This window comes from Zootoca vivipara, chromosome 7, assembly GCF_963506605.1.
Source record: "Zootoca vivipara chromosome 7, rZooViv1.1, whole genome shotgun sequence".
In the NCBI taxonomy this organism is placed as follows: domain Eukaryota; kingdom Metazoa; phylum Chordata; class Lepidosauria; order Squamata; family Lacertidae; genus Zootoca; species Zootoca vivipara.
The window spans coordinates 8400278-8424008 of record NC_083282.1 but is presented as its reverse complement, the minus strand read 5'-3'; the positions used below and the strand labels follow the sequence as shown (position 1 = coordinate 8424008).

Sequence of the window (23731 nt, the reverse complement as noted above, 5' to 3'; positions counted from 1 at the left end):
TAAAAGTTCTGCAATGGAGTTTCTAAATTATAAAAGTAATTAGGCATTACTCTATGAGGGGGCTGCAATCCTAAATAACCAGATGAACATAAAAAGGCTGGGAAGGGGTAGAGTTTTTGGGTTTCATTATCAAGCAGCCTCTGCTTGATGAGAGAGATTTGTGAGTCATCCAATAGAAGAAGGGAACCTATTGCAATCCCTATTTGCCTGAGTTTGAGGGTAATATCAGAACACCATGTAGAATTATGTGTATCTCTCAATAAAGAAGTTAGTGTCTGTATTAAAATGAATTTTTAGCCAGTATTTGAAAGTCATAATCCAGCCCCTAGATTCTAGGAGATGCTGGTCTAACTCTGCACACATAAACTCTTGTGTGCTTGTCGCATTGCATCTTAGTAATTTATGGACAATCCATCTTTCCTTTTAGTATCAGACACAAGCCCAGGTGAAGGATGTATTCTGTGTAGTGGGACAACATGTAAGGGTCAGTAACATTTATAATGCCACCAGCATCTGGCGAAAGCTAGCATGAGCCGGGGCATTTTAATATAGTGCCAAAGTACTACAGAAATTAATAAACCCTCCTGCTTCATATATTATGGGACTGAATCCAGGATCAGATTAAACCAGTCTAGCTGCTATTAAAATTTATTTCCATAGTTCCTTTCTGTGGGATTTGTGTATTCAGTCCCGATGCACATTGGGGTCTGAAGTGTGAGCCGCTGAGGTGAGAACCAAGCACTCAAGGCAGGTGGTCTGCATATTTCTAAGGCCCCCCAACTCAATTGCTTCAGCATTTTAACAAAAAAAGCAACACAAACAGACAGCTTCTACAGTCATTAAAACAAATAATTCTCCATTAAATGTAGTAAAAGGACTCTGGGGAGGTATTTCCTGGGAGTATTTTGGATAGCAAAATGAACATGGAAAGAAATTACCAGAGTGGGAGGTCTGGGTTTTTTTTTCTTCCAGCACACATTTTTCATTTCAACTATTATCCTTGCTCCATACGATATGGAGACATTAGGATGTGGTTTGCCAAGTCATTTTGAAGCTCAAATACAGGAGAAGTCAAAATGTCCATTGCAGTTTATAAAATGGAGTACAGGATTAGTATCGTTTTGCCATATTAATGATATACAAAGTGCAGCATAGTTAAGAGAGACCTGGCACAAATGAAGGTGGAGGGTCTGGGTTTCAAATATGAATCTTTCTGTTAATGTCTACTATATAGTCAGTCCTGATTCGCACATCATTGTTCCATGCAGCATAAGCTGGGCTTCTTGGCAAAGCAGCTCCTTGCATATATAATTAAGCAGAAAGATACACCTGTCCTTTGAAAGGCACATTCTGTCTAGAGCAGAGCTTTCCAAACCGTGTGTCGCGACATGTTAGTGTGTCGGCTGCAGTGTGTAGGTGTGTCACACGAACTTTCTCCTGGGGCTGGAAGGGGTTAGTTTAACCTCCAGTTTGCTAGTAAAACTGCATTACAATGTCGCGAAATGATGCATGTCCAAAGCATGTGTCACTAACGTGAAGAGTTTGGAAAGTTCTAGCCTACAGCAACGGCTTTCCTCTAGAATATGAATATGGAAAATAGGTGGCCAACCCTGGATTTAAGGGTCTTATTCAGCCTTCTTCAAGGACATTAAAAAGGATAAATCAATTACTTTTTCAGAAGCTAGTTAAAATTATTGATCATAAACAGTAGTAAGCTTAATTAAAAACTCACAGAGCCTCAGTATTCAGTACCACAGTCTACAGGACCTGCATTTAATAGCAATTAAATTAGTTGCTTAATATACATAACAGTGTTGACATTCCAGTTAATAGATTTCAACATACAGCACAAACTGTACAAAAAGGGAGTCACAGAACGACTAACGTTTCTTTGCAACACATACAGAAGAAAATGCACCACAAATACCTGTAAACTGTATAACCATGCACTAAGAAGACGGAGAAAAGTCTTAATTTAACTACAGTTCAAGAATGTGGGAAGGCAATAGTTTAATACATCAGGATGTTTTATCGGGCTCCAAAGGTGTAGTAGTACGGGTCATCTGGCCGATATCCGTAAGCAGTGGTGGGGCGGCTTGGGATACCCATGGGCTGGCCAAATCCATCCACGGCAACGCTATACAGAAAAGAAAAACACCTGAGTTGACATTTGAAAAAGACATCACGCAGTGCAAGGGTCCCTCTGACTTTTTCCAGAATGCAAAAATATATTGAAATGTACCTATTTAGTATCAAGCATATGCTGGTCTTAGAGAACTGGTTCTTATGTTCAAATCTCTCCAGCAAATTAAGGCTACTTGGGTGACCAGTGTAACATGGAAGCAGCAATTAACACAGGCGTAGCTGGAGTTGCATGGAAAATGTTGCCTTATATTCAATCAAACCGTTGGTCCATCATACCCAATAAATTCATCAGATATTATTGTTTATAGCCAATAGTCATCACAAATCACACAGCTACAAAGCAAAAGGCATTTCATGTACCAGACCAGGACAAATCTACCAAATGTCCAAAATGTAAAAACGTTCCTTCTGGTCAGCATCCCTGGGGTTTGGCAGTTGCACTATCTGGAAATGTTGCCCTTATCTTTCTTGCTGCGAGTGCAAATGGTGCCACCTTAGAGCTGGTGCAATTATCAACATCTGCCAGCAGCCATTTAATTTTCAAATCATCTGGGTGACCTTCTAAGGCAGTGATGGCCAAACCTGGCTGTTTTGGGACTACAATTCCCACCATCCCTGACCACTGGTCCTGTTAGCTAGGGATGATGGGAGTTGTAGTCCCAAAACAGCTGGAGGGCCAAGTTTGGCCATCACTGTTCTAAGGCAATCTGAAAAGGGGAGAGTGAATCATACAATGGACAATATAAAGTATCAGACCCTCAATAAGCCCTGATCCACATATACAAAGGTACTCTTTTACAGATCTGTTAGTAAATCTCCCATCCAGATATTCAGTAGGCATTGTTTGAAATCTAAGCTGAGTGAAAGCTCGTATAACAGGGGAAAAGGTTAATTCTCACAAGTACATATAACCCTTTTGTGGTCTGATTTAATTTTAGTGTACCAAATAGCAGGGTGGTAATTCTTTATATTCCTGCCAACCTAGCAGTTCGAAAGCACGTCAAAGTGCAAGTAGATAAATAGGAACTGCTACAGCGGGAAGGTAAACGGCGTTTCCATGTGCTGCTCTGGTTTGCCAGAAGCGGCTTTGTCATGCTGGCCACATGACCTGGAAGCTATACGCCGGCTCCCTCGGCCAATAATGCGAGATGAGCGCGCAACCCCAGAGTCGGTCACGACTGGACCTAATGGTCAGGGGTCCCTTTACCTTTACCTTTTTAATTCTTTATATATTCAATATCTTTTTTTGCATCTTTGCTAAACACGATATTTCATCTCTTGTGACCAGGAGCAACTACCAATATTGGGGAGATCAAATAACTCTGCACCAGATCTCTACGAGATTTTACCAAGCCTTCTCTTTTCTGCATATCCAAAAGGCATCTTTTGGCTAAGTGTTGTTCTGGCTGCAATGATATTTTTCCCCAATACAGAAACATGGATTTGTGTATACTGTACGAGCTTTTATAGAGGGAAGGCCTGATTCAGTCCTTGGTAGTGTTCCAGGTGTACTATGTGGCACTGCCAATATTGTACACAGGAATCTACAGTGGTACCTCTTGTTGCGAACGGGATCCGTTCCGGAGGCCTGTTCGCAACATGAAAAGGCCGCACCCTGAATCGCTGTATCTGTGCACGTGCATGACTCAATGCGGCGCTTCTGTGCATGCGCGCAGGTTACAGACACGCCGAACCCGGAAGTAACCCGTTCCGGGACTTCTGGGTTTGGCGCGTCCGTGACCTGAAAAGACGCAACCCGCAGCAGACATATCATGAGGTATGACTGTATTTTGAAGTAGCACATCAAGTTCCTCCCTGCAATGGGTAACTCCATATAAGAGGTGAGACACAATCTTGGCTTCAAAAATCTTTAATGTTGGTTCCGCTAAATGATGGCCCTCTGTGGAATTGGTGCTTCTCACACGTGCAAGCTTTTGCAGCATCCACATGTTATCATCAAAAGGCCAGCCCATACTTCCACACATTCCTTTTAATCTGGATTTACCCTTCTGGAGGACAACCTGATAGCCAGTGGCCCATGGGTGATATCGTGACACCCCGTCTGCAAATTAAGCGCCCATCTGGAAGCATCTTCCATAGACTGAACAGAAGCTGCCCTGCTGGCAAAACCTTTTGTGCCCAGTTCCATGCATTTCTTTGCTGGGTACAAAGGGGCAGAGGAGCAGGGTGTCAAGCCAGAAGAAGCCCTTTTGAACCGGTAGATGGCACTCTCTCCTCATCTCTGGATGCTGTAAGCTGCTTCCAGTCACTTTCAATTTACTTCAACCTACTCAAAACTACTCCTGAACATATTTTTAATTAGGTAAGGGAGGGGAAATCATGGTTTCAATTACATTCCGATCAAATCAACTCCTTTAGTTCAATAAACATGAAAGTAATTAGGTGCAGAGCCTTACAGTTCAGAGCTCAAGACATTTTGGTTATTTCCAAATGGTTTGCGTATGTGATGGCTCCACTATGACAATTTGAGACATTAAACCAACATAATATTAAAACATTCAGATCACTCGGAAGATCACTGGGAAGGCTGTGAATCTGGCCTAATTTACATGTTACTTTTGTGGCACAATTGCTGCTCTCTTATGGTAAATTCCCACATTGAAATGCTGGTGTCTAAAGTTTTAAATGTAAGGATAGTTCTAATGCCAGTGTCAGCAATCCAATGGAGACATGGCGCTGGTACAGAACTTTTTAGGCATTTCTTAGTCTGTGTGGCAAACAACAACGAGGGAGGAGCAATCATACCCAAACACTAACATATAAATTAGGGGACCCTCATACATAACTCATAGATAACTTCGTGGCTGGTTGGGGACAAGCATAGTAAAGACTGTCACTAATTTGCGGGACACCCTGATAATCAGCCCAGATCTGTAATACACCTCGGAGGTGCTTGTCTAAAAATGTGTTGCCTTTGCTCTTCATTGCCTTTCTTCCCCACACAAGAGAATCTTTAAGCTTCAGACGGAAGCAGAAAAATACACATTCCAGGCAACAGACTAGCAGAAACCCTTAAACTATTCCATGCAAAGAATAAGCCTTTGTGCAGTTAATAAATAAGTACCAGTGAGGCCTTAAAAGTTATTCTACAAACTAATGAAGGTTTCATCTCTTCATGCCTATCAGCACAAATTCTGACTTCTAAAAGGGATAGTAGAATTTGTACAATAAAAGTTCAATGTTTCTACTCTCCCCACCAATTAATGTGCTCAGAGTAGTTGCAAATTTGGTTATATCATAGCATGTCCCAGGGTCATAAAAGCAGATTCTGAGGCCTCCATGATGTGGTAGAATTTAAGCTTTGGTTTGGTTTGTTTTTTTAAAAAATAAGTTTATATGAACATAAAAATGTGTTCTGCAGCTGGAACTCCAGAATGAATATTTAAGTAACGCATTAAAAACTACAAAGAAGTGGCAGAAAGAAATCAGCAAGATCCATAGCTGCCAAGTTATCCCTTTTTTAAAGGGATTTTCCCTTATGCTGAATAGGCTTCCTCACGAGAAAAGGGAAAACTTGGCAGCTATGGCAAGATCACTCATTGTCTCTGCACCAATGCCCTTCCATGTTGTAGATCTCCTTAATTTTCTTTTTAATAATAATAATCATCATCATCATCATCATCGCTGAATTATTTGAAGGTTTCATTTATTTATTTATAAATATTTCTTGCCTGTCCTTCAGCTAAGGTCCCATGGTGTGTTACAGGAATAGAAAATATAATTATAAAAGCTGTTCAGCTAACGATTCCTTTTCTAAAGCTGCAGATAGAAGTGACACCATAATCCCCATTTTGTATATGGGGACAAGACAATTGGACCAACAGGCAATGGATCCACACCAGTACGAGAATTTGCTAACAAAACGTGCACATGGTAAGGAATATAGAATCATAAAGTTGGAAGAGACCACAAGGGCCATCCAGTCCAACCCCCTGCCAAGCAGGAAACACCATCAAAGCATTCCTGACAGATGGCTGTCAGGCCTCTGCTTTAAGACCTCCAAAGAAGGAGACACCACCTCACTCCTTGGCAGCAAATTCCACTGCCGAACAGCTCTTACTGTCAGGAAGTTCTTCCTAATGTTTAGGTGGAATCTTCTTTCTTGTAGTTTAATCCATTGCTCCGTGTCCACTTCTCTGGAGCAGCAGAAAACAACCTTTCTCCCTCCTCTAGATGACATCCTTTTATATATTTGAACATGGCTATCATATCACCCCTTAACCTTCTCTTCTCCAGGCTAAACATACCCAGCTCCCTAAGCCGTTCCGCATAAGGCATCATTTCCAGGCCTTTGACCATTTTGGTTGCCCTCCTTTGGACACGTTCCAGCTTGTCAGTATCCTTCTTGAACTGTGGTGCCCAGAACTGGACACAGTACTCCAGGTGAGGTCTGACCAGTGCAGAATACCCATGCTGACTTTTAGTGATCACAGCGTTCCTTTCTAGGTGCTCACAGACCGTTTGCTTAATGATCTGCTCTAGAATCTTTCCTGGTATTGATGTCAGGCTGACTGGGTGGTAATTGTTTGGGTCCTCTCTTTCCCCCTTTTTGAAAATAGGGACAACATTTGCCCTCCTCCAGTCTGCTGGGACTTCGCCTGTTCTCCAGGAATTCTCAAAGATTACTGCCAGTGGTTCGGAAATCACCTCTGCCAGTTCTTTTAATACTCTTGGATGTAGTTCATCTGTCCCTGGAGACTTGAATACATCTAAACTAGCCAAGTATTCTTGTATACCTCCTTACTTATTCTGGGCTGTGTTTCCCCTGCTGAATCATCTGCTCCATATTCTTCAGGTCGGGCATTGTTTTCTTTTTTGGAGAAGACAGGCAAAGAAGGCATTGAGGAGTTCTGCCCTTTCTCTATCCCCTCTTCGCATTTCACCATCTTCTCCTCTAATTGACCCCACTGTTTCCTTCTTCCTTTTGCTACGGACATACCCATAAAAGCCCTTTTTGTTGCTTTTAACCTCTCTAGCAAGCCTGAGATCATTCTGTGCTTTAGCTTTTCTGACTTTGTCTCTACACGTGCTTGCTATTTGTTTGAATTCCTCTCTGTTGGTTTCCCCCTTTTTTGTACAATATCATGCTCATGGTTCAAAACCATAGGCTACTCAAGCCCCATCCTCCTCCACACTGTGTTAACAAGCTAGCAATCTAATTCAAAGTTAATATTCAACAATCACCACCTTTCAGACATGCAAATTTTTATATAGCTGCCAAAGTGTGCTTGGATAAATTACTGGTCTTGGATGTAAGAATTCCTGCTGTTCAGAACAGCAGTTGGACTTCTGTGAAATCCAACAAAAAGCTATAAATAGAGGAAAAAAACAGTAATTTATCATCATCTTTTAGAGTACGTATCAATGAGTTTAGGTTTCACAAGCTTCTTGCCACTGGTGGAATATACTGACAAGCAAAACAGGTTCAGGTCTAGTTGCACCCTGGAACCTTTATAGTGACTGGGAGACATGGAGTTAAAGTAGTGAACAGCTTAGCTTAGCTAATTACTGTGTAATACTAACTTCAGTTGCTCGATCATTTTGAGATCCGTTAAAATAGGACTGTATACTTTACCCCCCTCTGCACTCTTAATGATTTGTTTTTTTAGTCTGAAATCATTTCCAGCCATCAGTTATGCTTGTGGTCTCTACATGTGCACTTCCCTTGAGCACAAATATTTCTTTTTCCTATTGGTCTGCCAGCCTTGTCAAGAGCAAATTGCACTGTAAACTAAATGCCAATACTTAAAAACCTCTCGGAGAACTCAGGCTGCTAGCATGATCTAGGACCTCTTCAGAATGGCAGCTGAGCTTTCTAATTTGCTCGTGAGAACTTGTCAAAAGAGGAAATGTTCCAAAAATACATGATGCATTTTATAAAGTCCTTGGGACTTGCACTGCTTCAGAGCAAATAAAAATACCACATATGTTCAGGATTCCTAAATCAGCTGAGACACATCAAAGTAGTAAAGAGGAGTCTGAGAGGAGATACTATAGGCATCTTCAAATATCTAAAGGGCTGTTACATGGAGGCGGGAAGATGCTTTTTCTCTCCTGCCCTGGAGAGTAGGACTTGAACCAATGGCTTCAAGTGACAAAAAAGGAGATCCTGACTCAATGTCAGGAATAATTTTCTGACAACAAGAGCTGTTTGACAGTGGAACAGACTCCCACAAGGACTGGTGGACTCTCCAGGGATATTTAGTTGAGATTCCTGCACTGCAACTCTTATGATTCTGTTAAAATGGAGAGTATTACACCAATAAATTACAATAATTCGTTGTGGCCCACAAAATCTAATTTCTTCCAGTCCTCAAGAGAGTAGGGGAAAGAGAGCTTGTTTACCTGAGACTGCGGCTATGTGAGTGCTCACCTGTCACCTATATTGGTTCTGTACCTGGCACAGAACAACATTCATGGTGCAAAGGCCTGGCCTAGCACCACGGGGCACATACGCAAGGGAGCTGGGGCAGGCATCTTCCTGCTCAGTTTGAAAGCAGACTGATGCTGAAGCCTAAAAGAACCAGAGTCTAAAACAGGAACGAAAGCAAAACCCAACGTGCTGCAAAGTGGATCGTGGATGGGCTCTGTTTCTGCACAGCCGCATCCACTCAAGTCTGAAATTTTCTAAAGCAACCGCATCAGCTGCCTATTAATTTCCAAGCCCATTTTGGGGTGCTGTTGCTGTTATTTCAAGCACTAAACAGCTTTGGACCCAAATCCTGCTGGAGTATCTGCTCCCATACTAACCTGCCCATGCATTAAGACAGGGAACAGCAAACTTTTTCAGTCCACTGTCCCTCAAACCTTGTGGGGGGCCGGACTATATTTTTGGAGAAAATGAACAAATTCCTATGCCCCACAAATAACCCAGAGATGCATTTTAAATAAAAAGGACACATTCTACTCATGTAAAAACATGCTGATTCCCAGACCGTCCGTGAGCCGGATTTAGGAGGCGATTGGGCCGGATCCGCCCCCCGGGCCTTAGTTTGCCTACCCATGCATTAAGATCTTCAGACAAGGCCCTTCTTTGAGTTCCTTCTGTAGGAGAGCTGTATTTTATGCATCCAGGAAGGAGAGGGGGCCTTCTTTGGTATATCCTCCCAGAGGAAGTAAAGGGAGGTGCTGACACTGCCAGGTTAATACATTTTTATTTGTCTAGGCTGTTAAGAATTCACCATATTAATTTAGCTAACTGTATGGTTTTTGGTTTACTACTTCTCAAATCTTATTTTGTTGCTTTGATTGTCAGTTTTTGTTTTATAAATTAAATCATCAAAACACTATGACATACACTACACTGGAATTCATGTTTGGATGAAGATGTGGTCTAGAAAATTTCTAAATAAATACATAAATAAAAAGTAAAGTAGCCAGCAACAGTAAAAGTAAATAAATAAGTGGCACACCAACAAAACCATCCACAAGAGGAAGTATCAATCATCATTAGTTTTGTAGCTTCTGCTACAGATAAATACACCTAGTGTTTGAACGCTTCCTAAAGTGCTGAATTTGGTCTCTACACTATTTGATACATTATGCAATAATAAATACACACCGAACTTGAGCCTATTTCTCAGCTGTTATTTTTCCATCAACATACATCTTAAGACTCCTGCTAAATTTTGCAATGGGCTGAATTCTTGCAACTACTGATAGGTGTAACAATAACATCATCCTCCCTGCATCCCTTAGTTATCAAAACATGCTAAGTTCCAACACTGTTAAGTATTATTATTAATTAAATCTGTATACCACCCTATAAATCTCAGGGTTGATCACAACACAAAACTACAATATAAAAAACACAAAATACATAATAAAAACAAAAGCAGAAACCCAATAATTTCACAACATTTAAAAGAGCCTCAGGTGTCTATAAGGTGTGAGGTGCTCTTTAAGGTAACAGGCTAGAAGCCTTTCTAGTAAGCTCTAGGAATAATAGTTTTTCTTTCCTCCACTTATTTTTTTAAAAAGAACCTCAATTCACCTAATTTATTTAGATCAAGAATGGGGAACCTTTGACCCTCCAGGTCTACAACTCTCCCCAACCAGCAGGGTTGGTAGACAGGCATGAACAACTTGGGGGGGGGGGGCGGCGGCGACACATTTCCCAATCCTGATTTAATACTGCAATCCTAACCTATCCATTCTGAAGGAAATCAGCCCTGAGTGCTCACTGGAAGGACAGATCCTGAAGCCAAGGCTCCAATACTTTGGCCACCTCATGAGAAGAGAAGAATCCTTGGAAAAGACCCTGATGTTGGGAAAGATTGAGGGCACTAGGAGAAGGGGACGACAGAGGACGAGATGGTTGGACAGTGTTCTCGAAGCTACAAACATGAGTTTGACCAAGCTGCGGGAGGCAGTGCAAGACAGGAGTGCCTGGCGTGCTATGGTCCATGGGGTCACGAAGAGTCGGACACAACTAAATGACTAAACAACAAACCATGTCTACTCAGAAGGAAGTCCTCATGCTGCCTTCCCAAACCCCGGGAAAGCTGGGAAAGCGCTAACTAGGCATGAACACATGGAATTGCATTATAAAAAAATTAGAAGAGACCACTGGATCAGGCCAATGGCCCATCTAGTAAAGCATCCCATTCTCACAGTGACCAACCAGATACGTATAGGAAGCCCATAAGCAGAACCCAAACAATTTCCTGTCCTGTGGTTTCCAGGAACTGATATTCAGAAGCTCAGTCTCTCCAACAGTGGAGGCACACTAGAGTCACCATGACTTGTAGCCATCAATAGACTTTGCCTCCATGAACTTGTCCAATCCTCTTTTTAAGCCTTTATGTTGAGTTGGGCCCCTGGTGAGACGTTTTGCTGTCCTTGTGGTTTGGCTCACTGTCAAACCTGCTCTTACGCATGTGTAAAGCATGCACATAGCTGCCCTTTCATCAGGCAGACAGCAAATCCGAGTTCCACTGTGTGCATCTCTATAGTGAAGTGAATTTGTGAACTCGTAGTGAAGGGAAAATAGAAAGTCAAGGCGATTAAACCTTTTGTACTGCTTTTGTACCATGCAGTGGAGCTCTGCAAACGTTCTGCTGGCTGTGGCTTGGCATTTAACAGCATGTGATCAGTGAGGAGGAGGAAATTTTATTCCATTTAACTGTTGCAGATTTACTGCAGTGAAAAAGGGCTATGTAACCTGAGAAGCGACAGAACAGAGAGATCAAAGCTGCAGTCTGGAAACTAAAATAAACCTTCAGGCTACTTCCTGCAAGAAAATTCACTCTGGCAACTAAAACAGAGTCCACCTAAAAACTGTTCTGTTTTATGAGCTGTCACAGCAGCTCAAGTGGTTTGGACCAGTCAAGTTCAGAACATTATATTTCCTTGTTTCTGTCTCACATACTTCTGTAAGCAGTTTTATAGGAGAGTTTTATTTTAAAAAGAGAAAAATAGATTCCCCCCCTCCTCTGGGCTGAAATTGAGAAGGTCACAGCTAAACACATTAAAATAAGCAGGTCTTCATTTGCACATTCCATGCCCATTTACTACATTTTAATATTTTATTTTTGGGATTTACAGGCAGTGTACATTTTCTTTATTAAGTCTTCCGCATTCTGTTCAATTATTGTTTAATATAGGCACAAATCAGTTTACACAGCCCAGATGGCTTGTAACCCAGGAGCTGGTCTTTTCCAAGCACCACATCTGGAGGAAGTTCAGGGAGCAGAAAGAACATGGGAATTAATTAATACTAAGTTTCAGAAATTGACAATTTTTTTGTTCACTCGTAGGACATGGAGGAACCTGAAATTACTGCACCAACATTCAAGACCCAGTTTTGGTATGTATTAATGCTGACCAGACTGCAGGTGTGAGTGAGTTAAAGAGCCACATGTGAGAAAACAATGCAGCTAAATACTTGAGCTAGATTAACAGCTGAATACAGAGTCTCCTTGAAAAAAGCATCAGATAAATATTCTGCTCAGAATTATCATCACTCACTACACAGTTCACAGATATTTTATGAAATAATTAAAAACTAATTGCTGAAGCAATCATGAAACTTCTACAAACTGCTAGTTTCTTAGCAAAATTCATTGTCAGAGCTATCTGTCACTCAGTCACACAAAGACACACTGCTACAAGGCCTAAATGCAGGACCTGCTATCCAAACACAATGCATTCTCAGTAAATTGTCTGTTAGACAATTCACATGAGTTGACCATTTCCATTGTTTCCTATGAGAACATTTCTAATGTGTTCCCAACCGCAGAATTTTGACTCCCATATGATAAGAAAAAACTGGGAAAACCTTCTTGAAACCTTGCAAAAGGCAAACGGGGGGGGGGGGGGATACTCTCTTATTGGTCTGATCTCTCCCACTTCCTCCCCATCTCCCACCATGGGATCTGGTGAATCGCTGCTGTGGACCAGCAAAACACCCAAAGTAAGTCTTGTTTAAGGCTGCTTATTTGCTTACGGTACTAGACACAAGTCTGGCTGACAATCTAAATCTGTATTGTATACAGCGCAGTTTGGGTACTAACTCCTTGTGTTCGGATAAGTGGATCTTTGTATAATGAGCATCTGGACCTGCATGTAACTGGAAACGTGTTAACCCAAACCTGGCAGGTTTCATTCAGTGTTGCACAGCCACCTCCCCGTTTTTTCACCACAGTTCAATACTAAAAGCACAATTTAACAGGAACAGACCTATGATGTGGCCACTCCAGGACTACGTTTGCCTCCCACCTACAAACATACACACACACACACACCCCGACATGGCTGAAGTGCAGAAAATATACATGAGCAATTAAAAAAAGTTATTAGAAGCGCAGAGGTACCACCAAATAAGCTGCGGGAGGGTCTTTGGAGAAACAACATCTAAACCGAGAACTCTGCAGACAGATCTCTGGTTTCACAGTCTTTGGACAACTGTAGACACAAACGGAAAAACTGAGAGTAAGGCTAGAGAAGCGTTTCAGAAATGGGAGGATTTATAAATGAACTGTCCTAGGCTGAACTCTCCCAAGAGCTTAGCTGCTCCCAGCCCTCTTGGTTGTCAGCATCATTGACCAATGATAATAGCAATAACTTCTCAGAGTTAAGCAGCATTCTGTTTCTGCTTGATTCTGTTTAATGAAGATCCCTGAGCACGCTTGTACATTGCACTGCTGAATCTGGATGAGTTTAGTTTTTCAAAGGAAGGAGAAAAGCTGAGATACAAAAGGCCGTATCTCCATAGGTACAGTGTTTCCTCAAGTTTTGAGGTCAGAATGCGAGTAAACCATGACCCAACTCCATGTCCAGGAAAGCGCCTCTTTCCTGCAAAAGGAATAAGCAGTTGGAGTGGAGTCACAATGGCTTAGATAGGTGTATGGTGAATTATGGTGCTGGAGGAGACTCTTGAGAGTCCCATGGACTGCAAGAAGATCAAACCTATCCATTCTTAAGGAAATCAGCCCTGAGTGCTCACTGGAGGGACGGATCGTGAAGCTGAGGCTCCAATACTTTGGCCACCCCATGAGAAGAGAAGAATCCTTGGAAAAGACCCTGATGTTGAGAAAGATGGAGGGCACGAGGAGAAGGGGACAACAGAGGACGAGGTGGTTGGGCAGTGTTCTCGAAGCGACGAACATGGGTTTGACCAAACTGCGGGAGGCAGTGCAAGACAGGAGTGCCTGGCGTGCTATGGTCCATGGGGTCATGAAGAGTCGGACACGACTAAACGACTAAACAACAACAATGGTCAGAACCCTGCTGCCTGCTAACCAAACAGTGCTGTGCTGGACATTAAGGGGAAGTCCCACTTTTATGTGTGGCTTTCTTGCTAGAGGCCCTGCCCATCAGCCAAGAGGCCAGATGACCTGGAAGTAAAGACTACCCCACCCCAGAACTCCTGGAGAATGCCAATACTATCTTATGCCATACGTGATATAAAAAAAACATTGGCAGCAATTTTGACTAATAGGCTTGATACCATTAATAAGTACTGTAAATGTCCTGATGATGATCAAACAGGTTTCACTAAATAATAAGGTTCCAACATTTATTTTTAGATTTGGAATCACGGAGAAGGGTCCTGTTTTTTTGCAAGCATTTCAGACAGTGAATAGAATTTTGAACTTTTTTTTTAAAAAAATGAACTCCTACACCTACAGCCAAGCAGCGCATCAGTTGACCTCCAACCCACTGTGTTGTCTTTTCTTGTGGTATGCCTGCCTGCTCTCACTGCCTGCTCTCACTGCCAGGTACCTTCACTTTCAAGAAAGGGGCTGCATCCAACTAAATTCTACTCAGAGAAGAACCACTGGTATTAATGGATCCAAGTTAGTGGATCCTTTAATTTCAATAGGTCTGCACAAAGTATAACTAACAATGGACACAATCCAATGTGTTTTGTAATATGGATTAAGTAGTAGGTACAAAGGATTAAGTTAAGATCCTTGATAAAATGTGACGTGTTAAAAAATAGCATGAGAATAAAACTGTCTTAGTTATACAGTGGTACCTTGGTTTACAACCATAATCCGTTCCGGAGGTCCGTTTGTAAACCAAAACAGGTTGTAACCCAAAGCGTGCTTTCGCCAATGGGGCCTCCCCCAAAATTTTTTTGTTCGTAATAAAAAAAAGGGTTGTAATCCAAAAAAAGGTTGGAAACCGGGACATGCACTTCTGGGTTTGACCTGTTTGTGATTCAAAATGTCTGCAAACCAAGGTACCACTGTATTAAGTCAGCAAGACCTGGGCATAAAGCAGGCAAGCTGGTGTTGTTGCCATTGACATGGGTGGTACTTGAAAGTTGTGTTGCAAGTGTGTTTGGATGCTTTCCTGAGAAGCTACAGCTCTTCCTCAGCAGTGGAAGGGAGATAGGAAGCCGGTGTTGCTTGGGAGCCACTGATAAGACACTGGTGGAGGAGGAGAAAGAGCCCCCACAGGCTCTGCCCTGAATTGAAGGGGGGAAAACATGAAAGGGATATCTAATATATTCAAATATTTGAAGGGCTGTCACACAGATGATGAAGCAAGCTTGTTTTCTCCTGTTCTGGAGGGCAGGGCCCAAACCAATGGATTCAAGTTACAAGGAAGGAGATTCTGACTAAACATCAGGAAGAACTTTCTAACGATAAGAGCTGCTCAACAGTAAACTGGACCACTTCAGGGGGTGGTGGATTTTCCTTCGTTGGAGGTTTTTAAGCAGGCTGGATGGCCATTTGTTATTGATGCTTCAGTTGAGATCCTGCATTGCAGGGGGTTGGACTAAATGACTCTTGGGTCTCTTCCAACTCCACAATTCTATGATTCAATCCTCATTAGGCTGTTTTTTTTTTTGGGGGGGGTTATTTCCTTAGGGTACTTTTGTCTAAATATATTTTTTGGATTTTTGCTGAATTTGGGTTCCCTCAAAACCTCCAATAGCACCTCCTTGTATGTGGGGGTTGCATTCTGAATGCAACAGGACTCCCAACCTGGGCACTGGAAATGGAGGGAAGGAAGATATTTGCCTGTTAAGGTCATACCTTTTTTCAGATTAGAACATTCTTTCCTCTGGAAACACCAGTTTTTCAAAGCCTCTAGAGACCTTTTCTTGTTCACTGAAGTAGATTTACAGTTTGCTAATGCTGATGTGTGATAAACTAATAAAACGTTACTACTGGTTTATAGGCCCAATCTGCTAATAAAATCTAATTCAGTTCTTCCTGGAGAGGGTAGGCAAATGAATGATGTCCAAGTGCTATAAGTTGAATATCACTTCATTTCACTGGACTTAAAGGGAACTCAGAAGTGTCTTAAGGACATTCAACAAAAATGCACATTATATTGCAATGATTAAGAGTCACTGCCAACATAGCCACATACCGCCAGGATCCCACTCTGGCTACGTGAAGTTATGATGGCCAGCAACTCCAGATAAGCATCAAAATCTGCAACCAGCTAAAAGTGCTGTAGTGTGGATTGTATTATCCATCTTCAAATGCACATGGAAACATGCATCTGATATACCTATATGTTTGCTGACCTGCAAACATGAGTCTGCTTCCCCATTAAAGTTCTCCTTATCTGAATAAAGGCACATACATGGTTCTATATAATGATATAGTACTAGTAAATGAATACTATGGGCTGTGCCTGCCCTCACCAAGCCCCCTTCCCTTAGATCTTGCCAACCCTGCCCTTATAGCTCACCCAAAGCCCCCCCCCCCACCCTCTTACAGTTCGTCCAAGCCACTGCCCGATCCTGGTAGTGGCTGGTGAGCTGGCATGGGTGGGGTTCAGTTACTCTCCCAGCTTGCCAACACTGCGGGCCCCTACCACTTACCAAAAGGGGCATGGACCTCAGTGCATGGTGGTAGAGCCAATCCAAAGCTCCTGCCTCCATGCACCATGCTAAGCTCCCATGTTACATCACTGGGCAATAACAGTACCCCAAAACAGTTCACCCCCCCTCTCCTTACTGCTTGCCTCAAACAATGATCATTTCAGCCTCAGCTGTGGAGGACGAGGAAGGAGAAAGTGGCCGATGACAGTAGCAGAAGAGGAGAGGTGCTGAGGAGTTATTCTGTTCTGCCTGTTCCTCTGTGGCTTGCATAGGCCTCCTTGGCCATTGCCACTGTAGAGGCTGGAACAGCGGCATCAGTCTGAGATAGGTAGTGGCAGAGCAAGCCAGTTGCTGGGAAGGTAGTCAGTCTGTCCTGACAGTTCCTATGTGGGTCACCTGGGTCACCTGCCCATCTGCTTGCCCATCTGGGCTGCCCACCTGCATGACAACACTCCACTGCAAATACAGGACAGTGGTACCTTGGTTCTCGAACTTAATCCGTTCCAGGAGTCCGTTCGACTCCCGAAACAAGGCACGGCTTCCGATTGGCTGCAGGAGCTTCCTGCACTCAACCAGAAGCCGCGTTGGATGTTCGGCTTCCAAAAAATGTTCGCTAACCGCAGCACTCACTTCCGGGTTTGTGGCGTTTGGGGGCTGATTTGTTCAGGAGCCAAGGCATTCGACTACCAAGGTACCACTGTATACTGGGATTAGGTTCCCACTATCTACAAATATTAAATAATTTGTTGGTTTTGAAACAAAAGCAACTGCAGTAATTTTAAAGACTGTGACATATCTTGTTCTACTATGGCCAGAAAAGGTAAGGAAACACCACCACGGTAACAGCAGCTTTTACAAACCACAAACAACTTGTCATTAGCTGGGGATAGATAGAAGTGTGACAAATATATAATAAAGGATGTGTGGCAAAGTCTTCACTTTTTTACTCTATGTCCTGTGTTGTTTTTAAGACATACCAGCTTTCCTTATTAGAACGTCTTAACCAGGCTTCCTCAAACTCAGCCCTCCAGATGTTTTTGGCCTACAACTCCCATGATCCCTAGCTAGCAGGACCAGTGGTCAGGGATGATGGGAACTGTAGTCTCAAAACATCTGGAGGGCCGAGTTTAAGGAAGCCTGGTCTTAACCTAGGTAAAGGTAAAGGGACCCCTGACCATTAGGTCCAGTCGTGACTGACTCTGGGGTTGCGCGCTCATCTCGCATTATTGGCCAAGGGAGCCGGCGTATAGCTTCCAGGTCATGTGGCCAGCATGACAAAGCCGCTTCTGGCAAACCAGAGCAGCACATGGAAACGCCGTTTACCTTCCCGCTGTAGCGGTTCCTATTTATCTACTTGCATTTTGATGTGCTTTCGAACTGCTAGGTTGGCAGGAGCTGGGACCAAGCAACGGGAGCTCACCCCGTCACAGGGATTCGAACCGCCAACCTTCTGTTCAGCAAGCCCTAGGCTCAGTGGTTTAACCACAGCGCCACCTGGGTCCCGGTCTTAACCTACCAGCTTATAAATTGTACATACAGAAGAGCTTTGTGACAGCCTTACATTTTTATGACACATCTGCCATCTCGAAACTGTAATACTCTACCCCACCCCACCCCACCCCACAAACCACTAACTTTACTTTAAAACCTCCATTCACAAATGGAACACAATGCCTTGGCAATGAGCATTTCAAATTAATTAAATACCACCCAGGTCCCAGTCCAACACTAAATGCTACACTATACTGCTTCTCAAATGGATCTACCCATTTGTGCTGAAAGGCCTGGGTTAAGCATATTTATTTTATTTGCTTTTTCACCTACTACTGGGGTGGCTGTGGCTCCTACATTTTCCCTTCTAGTACAGTGGTACCTTCGGTTACGAACTTAATTCGTTCCGGAGGTCTGTTCTTAACCCGAAACCGTTCTTAACATGAGGAGCGCTTTTCCTAATGGGGCCTCCCGCTGCTACCATGCGACTTCCGCTTGCCCCCCGGATCAAAGTTCGCAACCAGGAGCATCTACTTCTGGGTTAGTGGAGCTCGTTACCCGAAGCGTTCATAAGGAGGACGGTACGTAACCCAAGGTTCTACTGTACATGGTTAGCCTGTTTTAGCTGTGTGAAGCATCAAACAATGACTTAGTTAGAACAATGGACTACTCTGGCTATGATTTTCCTGAGCTACCTGAAAATTCTTTTCTCTGCTTTCTCCTTTCCCCCTCCATTCTCCTGAGAAGTGTTGGAAACTGGATTCATTTGAAAGCAAAATTGCTATTACTTCGGCAAGGACCCTGTTATTCTGAAATTGCAGGGCTTTTCATTTATGCGCATTTATATCACTACCCTGTATGTTTCACTTGGGGGCTGCATTAGTAAAACTTTTGAAACCTGCATTACTTTGCAAAATAAAGCAAAACACACGTTTGCTCTGAGTGTGTCTGTGAGACTTGCTCTTATTATTGCTGAAGCTCAGAAAGAAATACCACCCTCATTCTCCATCGGAGTTCAACAGAACTCCAAACAAAGTAAGAGACTTAAAGCTCATTTTTATTGTAGTCTAGAAGGTTCCACAATCTTAGAAGGGGGCATGGCTGGCAGGGGGTGAGGTGTGACTATCATGAACCCTGAACTTCTGAATTTGCTACTATACTACTCTGTTAAGAGGTGGTGGCTAAAATATTTGGCTTGGATACAAGGGCAGCCCAAAGTTACAATCTCCTGGGTCAAGTTATTTTATGGAAGTTATCTAATAAAGAACCAAAAGACAGCGAGAAACATGTGTGTGGTAGTACTGTGTTAAATGCAGTAACAGCTGATGAAATGCTGAAAGTGTTTCTCAAATTGAGAAGGGGAAGCCTCAAGCACAGTAACATATGATTCTTATTAGGTTGTAAACAGTTAAGCATTAAAATGCCCTAGAATGATATGGAATGAATGAAATGCACACTACATAAGAGAACCCCGCCTTTCTGCGATTATTTTTAATTAGCCATCCTATTAAGTATGATTTTAACTTCCAACACCAACTCAGATTTGAAGAGATGGGCAGTTGAACTCCGAACACTAGGGAATAGCAATTCTGTTGTTCATGCCCCAGAGCACTAATGCATTTTACATCAAGCTCAAACATCAGGAAATCCTGGCTTCTGGCGCCAAGAAGTTCAAAACTGTAATGACACATGTCTGAAAACTGGGATTCACTATTCAAATGCTGCTGTCTATTCTTTCAAGCAAATCACTGTCTCCCCCTCCTTTGCTATGTGAAACGGAATATTTGCAGCAGAACATGTTTTCAATTAGGTAGTTTTTGTCTTACAAATAGCTCTGCGGATAACCATATAAGAAGTATTCCCAGAAAGAAGGAATGCACTGGAAAATCATAACACAGGTTTTGTGCACATCTCCTGCTATGCTGCCCCAATTCTAATATTTGGCTGAAAAGCTACAATCTGTAAGTCATATATTATTGTACATTAGCAATATTGCAGCATAATTATCATAACATCACAACTTGTCAATCCCATATGAAACATTTGTGTGCTGATACATTGTGAAGGGGAAACCAGCAACAGCGAGGGCTCACTGATGGGGTTACCTATTCAGTTTCTGAGCTTGAAATGGTGCTTTTGAGGGTGCTCAAGAGGGCAATTTATTGTCATTCCTACAGTACAAACTGTATTGCAAATTCAGTAATCCAGGTGATCCTCGAATGAAGGGTGGTAAATAAATTTAATGATAATAATTTACAAGCAGGAAATGATGCCTAAATATACACAGAACAATGTTGTATTGTTTGGAGGTGAGGAAGGGAGAAAAAATTGGCAGGGTAAGGAAGAGACCCACAAAAACGACCAGCTCCTTTGTGAGCATTGCTGGTTGAACACTTGCAAAAATCCTTGATGTTTTGCAAGTGTTTGACTGGTTTTGACTTGAGTTGGGTGTGCTTCTTGCATTACTCTTTTCTGCACACGAGAGGCCTCCATATAACACAGTATCCGAATAATTATGTATCAGATACCTAAAAACCCTTTAAAAATATTTGCAGCAATCTGTGTGAATGCCTCTAAGGTAGGTCTCCATGTGACACTTGCAAAATTAGCACCTAAAGCAGTTTAAAGCAATACCCACCACCATAAAATGAACAAAAATTTGCTCGGCAGGCAGCACCCAAAGTTCTTGTCCTGCAATTGCCCCTCACATTGTGTTCAATCCTTTGAAAAAGTAACAGTGCAGGGAGTGCCCCCAGGCCACATTTGAAAAGGGAGTGTCAACTCTTGATTTTTATGTTCCATTTTACTCTAAATCAATCCGGATCTCTGAAATATTTTTTTTAATTAATTACACAAAATATTAGCTATGTAGATTTAGCACTGCACTGAATTTTCAGAGGGTTCATTTTACAGTGCAAATGCTGCCATGTGATTTGTTTGTTTGTTTGTTTGTTTTTTAAGAGCCGGGGGGGGGGAGAGATTTTGCCAAAAGACGCCAGCTTTTCATTCTGAACGATGCACATCACGATCTCTCTTCCACTTGGCAAGCAAGAGAAGGGGAGGGGCCAAAGTGTGTATCACACAGCTCTAAGCAGCCACTGGAATGGAGAGAAACATTTTGCCTTTTTTCACATACCTCCTTAAATCTACCAAAACAGTGAGGCACTTTTGTAGAATGTAAAAGGTTTGGTGAAAAGGGCCCTCAGTCAGCACTAATGCTACTTGGACTCTACAGTGCATGGGACCAAAATGCACCTGTTTTCATTTTTATATATATACGTTTGAATTCGAGGTCCTGAAAGCAAATGTAACTATCGTGTGAGGACAACTTGCTTTTTCACAGCTGAAGAAAAAGGCGTCATTTGGCAAACAGACAAGATGTTACACACACACACACACACACACACACACACACACACAGCCTGATTGCAGCCATCATCATCTTTCATAAGAATATACAGCCAAGAGGGACCTTGCTGATCGAGATGGATTATTGCCTGCTGAAATCTGTCATCTCAATGGGCCATAAATAAAAATACAGATCTGTGAATCTCACTTTCAGACTCCATAAGATAGTAATAGTAAATAGTAAATATTTCTTTGGTTGGCAATTTAGGTGTCTAAAATAAAGCACATGAAGGCAGTTCAGCTCTCAGGGCTTTCACACTTCTATACCAAAATTTTAAAGCACCTCCAGGTTGTAGTATTCCAGGAAAAAGTTCCAGTGCCATTTCTTACCATCCAGATTCTTCCTTTGTGTGACATTCTCTTGTTAGGAAATATTCACATACAATGCACTTCTCCCTGACTTACCTTGCTGGAGAAAATACTACCGTTTCTTTATGCACTGTTCAACGGGATACCTTCCAAACCCATCTCTTTATTTCACAAACATGTCTCCTAAATAAAAGGTGTTCCATAATTCCAGCAAAGAAGCAATGCCAAATCTTTTGCAAAATCAAAGTTCACCTACTTGGTCTTCCCAGAAAAGTTGGCGCATGATCAGAATGGAAGAGACTGGAGAGGTGCAGACATACATTTCTGAAAAAACTAGTGTGGGAATGGATTTTTATGATATTAAATATTCAAGATGAAAAGTGTGCTTTTGAGTGATTTTTAAAGCCCTAGGGAAAATAGCCCTACCTTAGTGATCTTTTGCATCTCTTTTCAGTGATGTATATGGTTGCTTTTCTATCATTTAAACGTTGCTTCTTGTGATCTCAGCCAATCAAGGTTCACTTTTCCTGGCAGTACACAGCCAGCCAGATCTAATATTGCAATAACCCAACTAAGGGCAAAAAAAAGCCCTCCCACTGATTGCACAGACATGTGGGAAACATTTTGTTTTGCCACACTGCAGTTGCTGTTTTATTGTACTCAACAGCATCTGCCTTGACCTAGAAGCATATAACACACATGGCTACACGAGCTAAGATATACACAGGGAGATGCACTTCTGAATGTGTCTTCTCATTCACAACTCACCTAACTTAATCGGGTGTGTGGCTGGTCGGGAGAGCACACCATCAATGACAAAGCCCACCCTCTCTTCCTTGACACACTCTTGCAAAGAGCCTCTCTTAAAAGGATGTGGAAAATCAGTAAAGGGAGGGTCGTTTTGTAGAAGAAAACGTGCCTCTATCACCCATTTCAGCTCAATGCTTAAAATTACTCTGAGTGGCTTTTTTTGGATCCCAGGGCATCAGCAATATTGCTGTCCGTTAGGTAGGAAGATTTTAGTTAAAATAATAATAACGGCAGTAGAGAAATTTACATTTAACAACTCATTTAAAATTACTGAAAACATCTCTGTTAAGTAAATCAAAACTCCAAATATATCTACAGACCAGTTTCCAAATAACAATGCCTGTCACAACACGGAAATAATTGTGTGGTCTGGTTTTATGTTCTATTTTATTGATTTTGGGAAGCTATCAGAAATACCAATCTGTTAGAAGAAACCCAGGATTCAACTGACAGCTGGGATTTCCAACATAACAAAATGGTGAAGTTTGGTGAATGGTTTATACTTTGCAGCTTTGTTCCCATATTATGCTTTGTAAAAGTGGCTTGACTTGACAGTTATACTCCGTTATGCACTGGGTGACTGGAGAGATACAGAAAGAGAATGGCTGCCATATTCTCCTGACATAAGGCTTCCACCAAATCCTACAGCCCCTCAGGCAGCAGAGATCGAGTACAGAATTGCACCTACCCTGAAACACGTGTTTGAAAATGTACAAATCCAAAGCTTAAGATGTGACATTGATAATGTTTGAATTAATATAAGATTAGTCTTTTGCAGAATCAATTTACCTGTTGGAGAAATGATGCTGACCCACAAGGTCTCCATTCTGAAGGTGGTAATCACTGAAGAAATCAGGACTCACTGCTCCATCGTGTGCTATCAGTCCCTCTATATAAAGAGAAGAGGTAAAGCTGAGTGTGCTATTTATTCATTTTTATTTACTATTACATTTCTATCCCACCATTCTTCCAAAGAGCTCAAGGTGGTGTATATGCATCTTCATTTCATAACAACCTTGTGAGGTAGGTTAAGCTGGGACATAGGGACTGTCCTGGGGTCACCTTCAAGCCTGAGAGGAGATTTAGTCTCCCAGAACCTAGTCTGATCCTTTGACCACTACCCTATCCTATCCTACCCTACCCTAGGAAGTCTTAGCAAACTTGTGTAAATTCAGTCCCAGCAATATAAACAATTTAAACCAATTCCCATTAGACTGTTATTTTCCACAATTGCAATTTGCATCTAAGGAACAAGCC

At 42.2% G+C, this 23731-nt stretch overlaps 1 protein-coding gene across 1 annotated transcript in view; it reads right to left on the bottom strand.

Moving 5' to 3' along the window:
* Window positions 1-1223: 1223 nt before the first annotated feature.
* Window positions 1224-23731, bottom strand: part of KIFAP3 (kinesin associated protein 3) — a 71308-nt gene continuing 48800 nt past the window's right edge. Inside the window, exons 19-20 of the mRNA XM_035124014.2 lie at window positions 23264-23363; window positions 1224-2137 (exon numbers count right to left, since the gene is read on the bottom strand). Coding sequence (XP_034979905.2) covers window positions 2029-2137; window positions 23264-23363 — 209 coding nt within the window. The 3' untranslated portion in view covers window positions 1224-2028. The remainder of the gene's footprint in view (window positions 2138-23263; window positions 23364-23731) is intronic.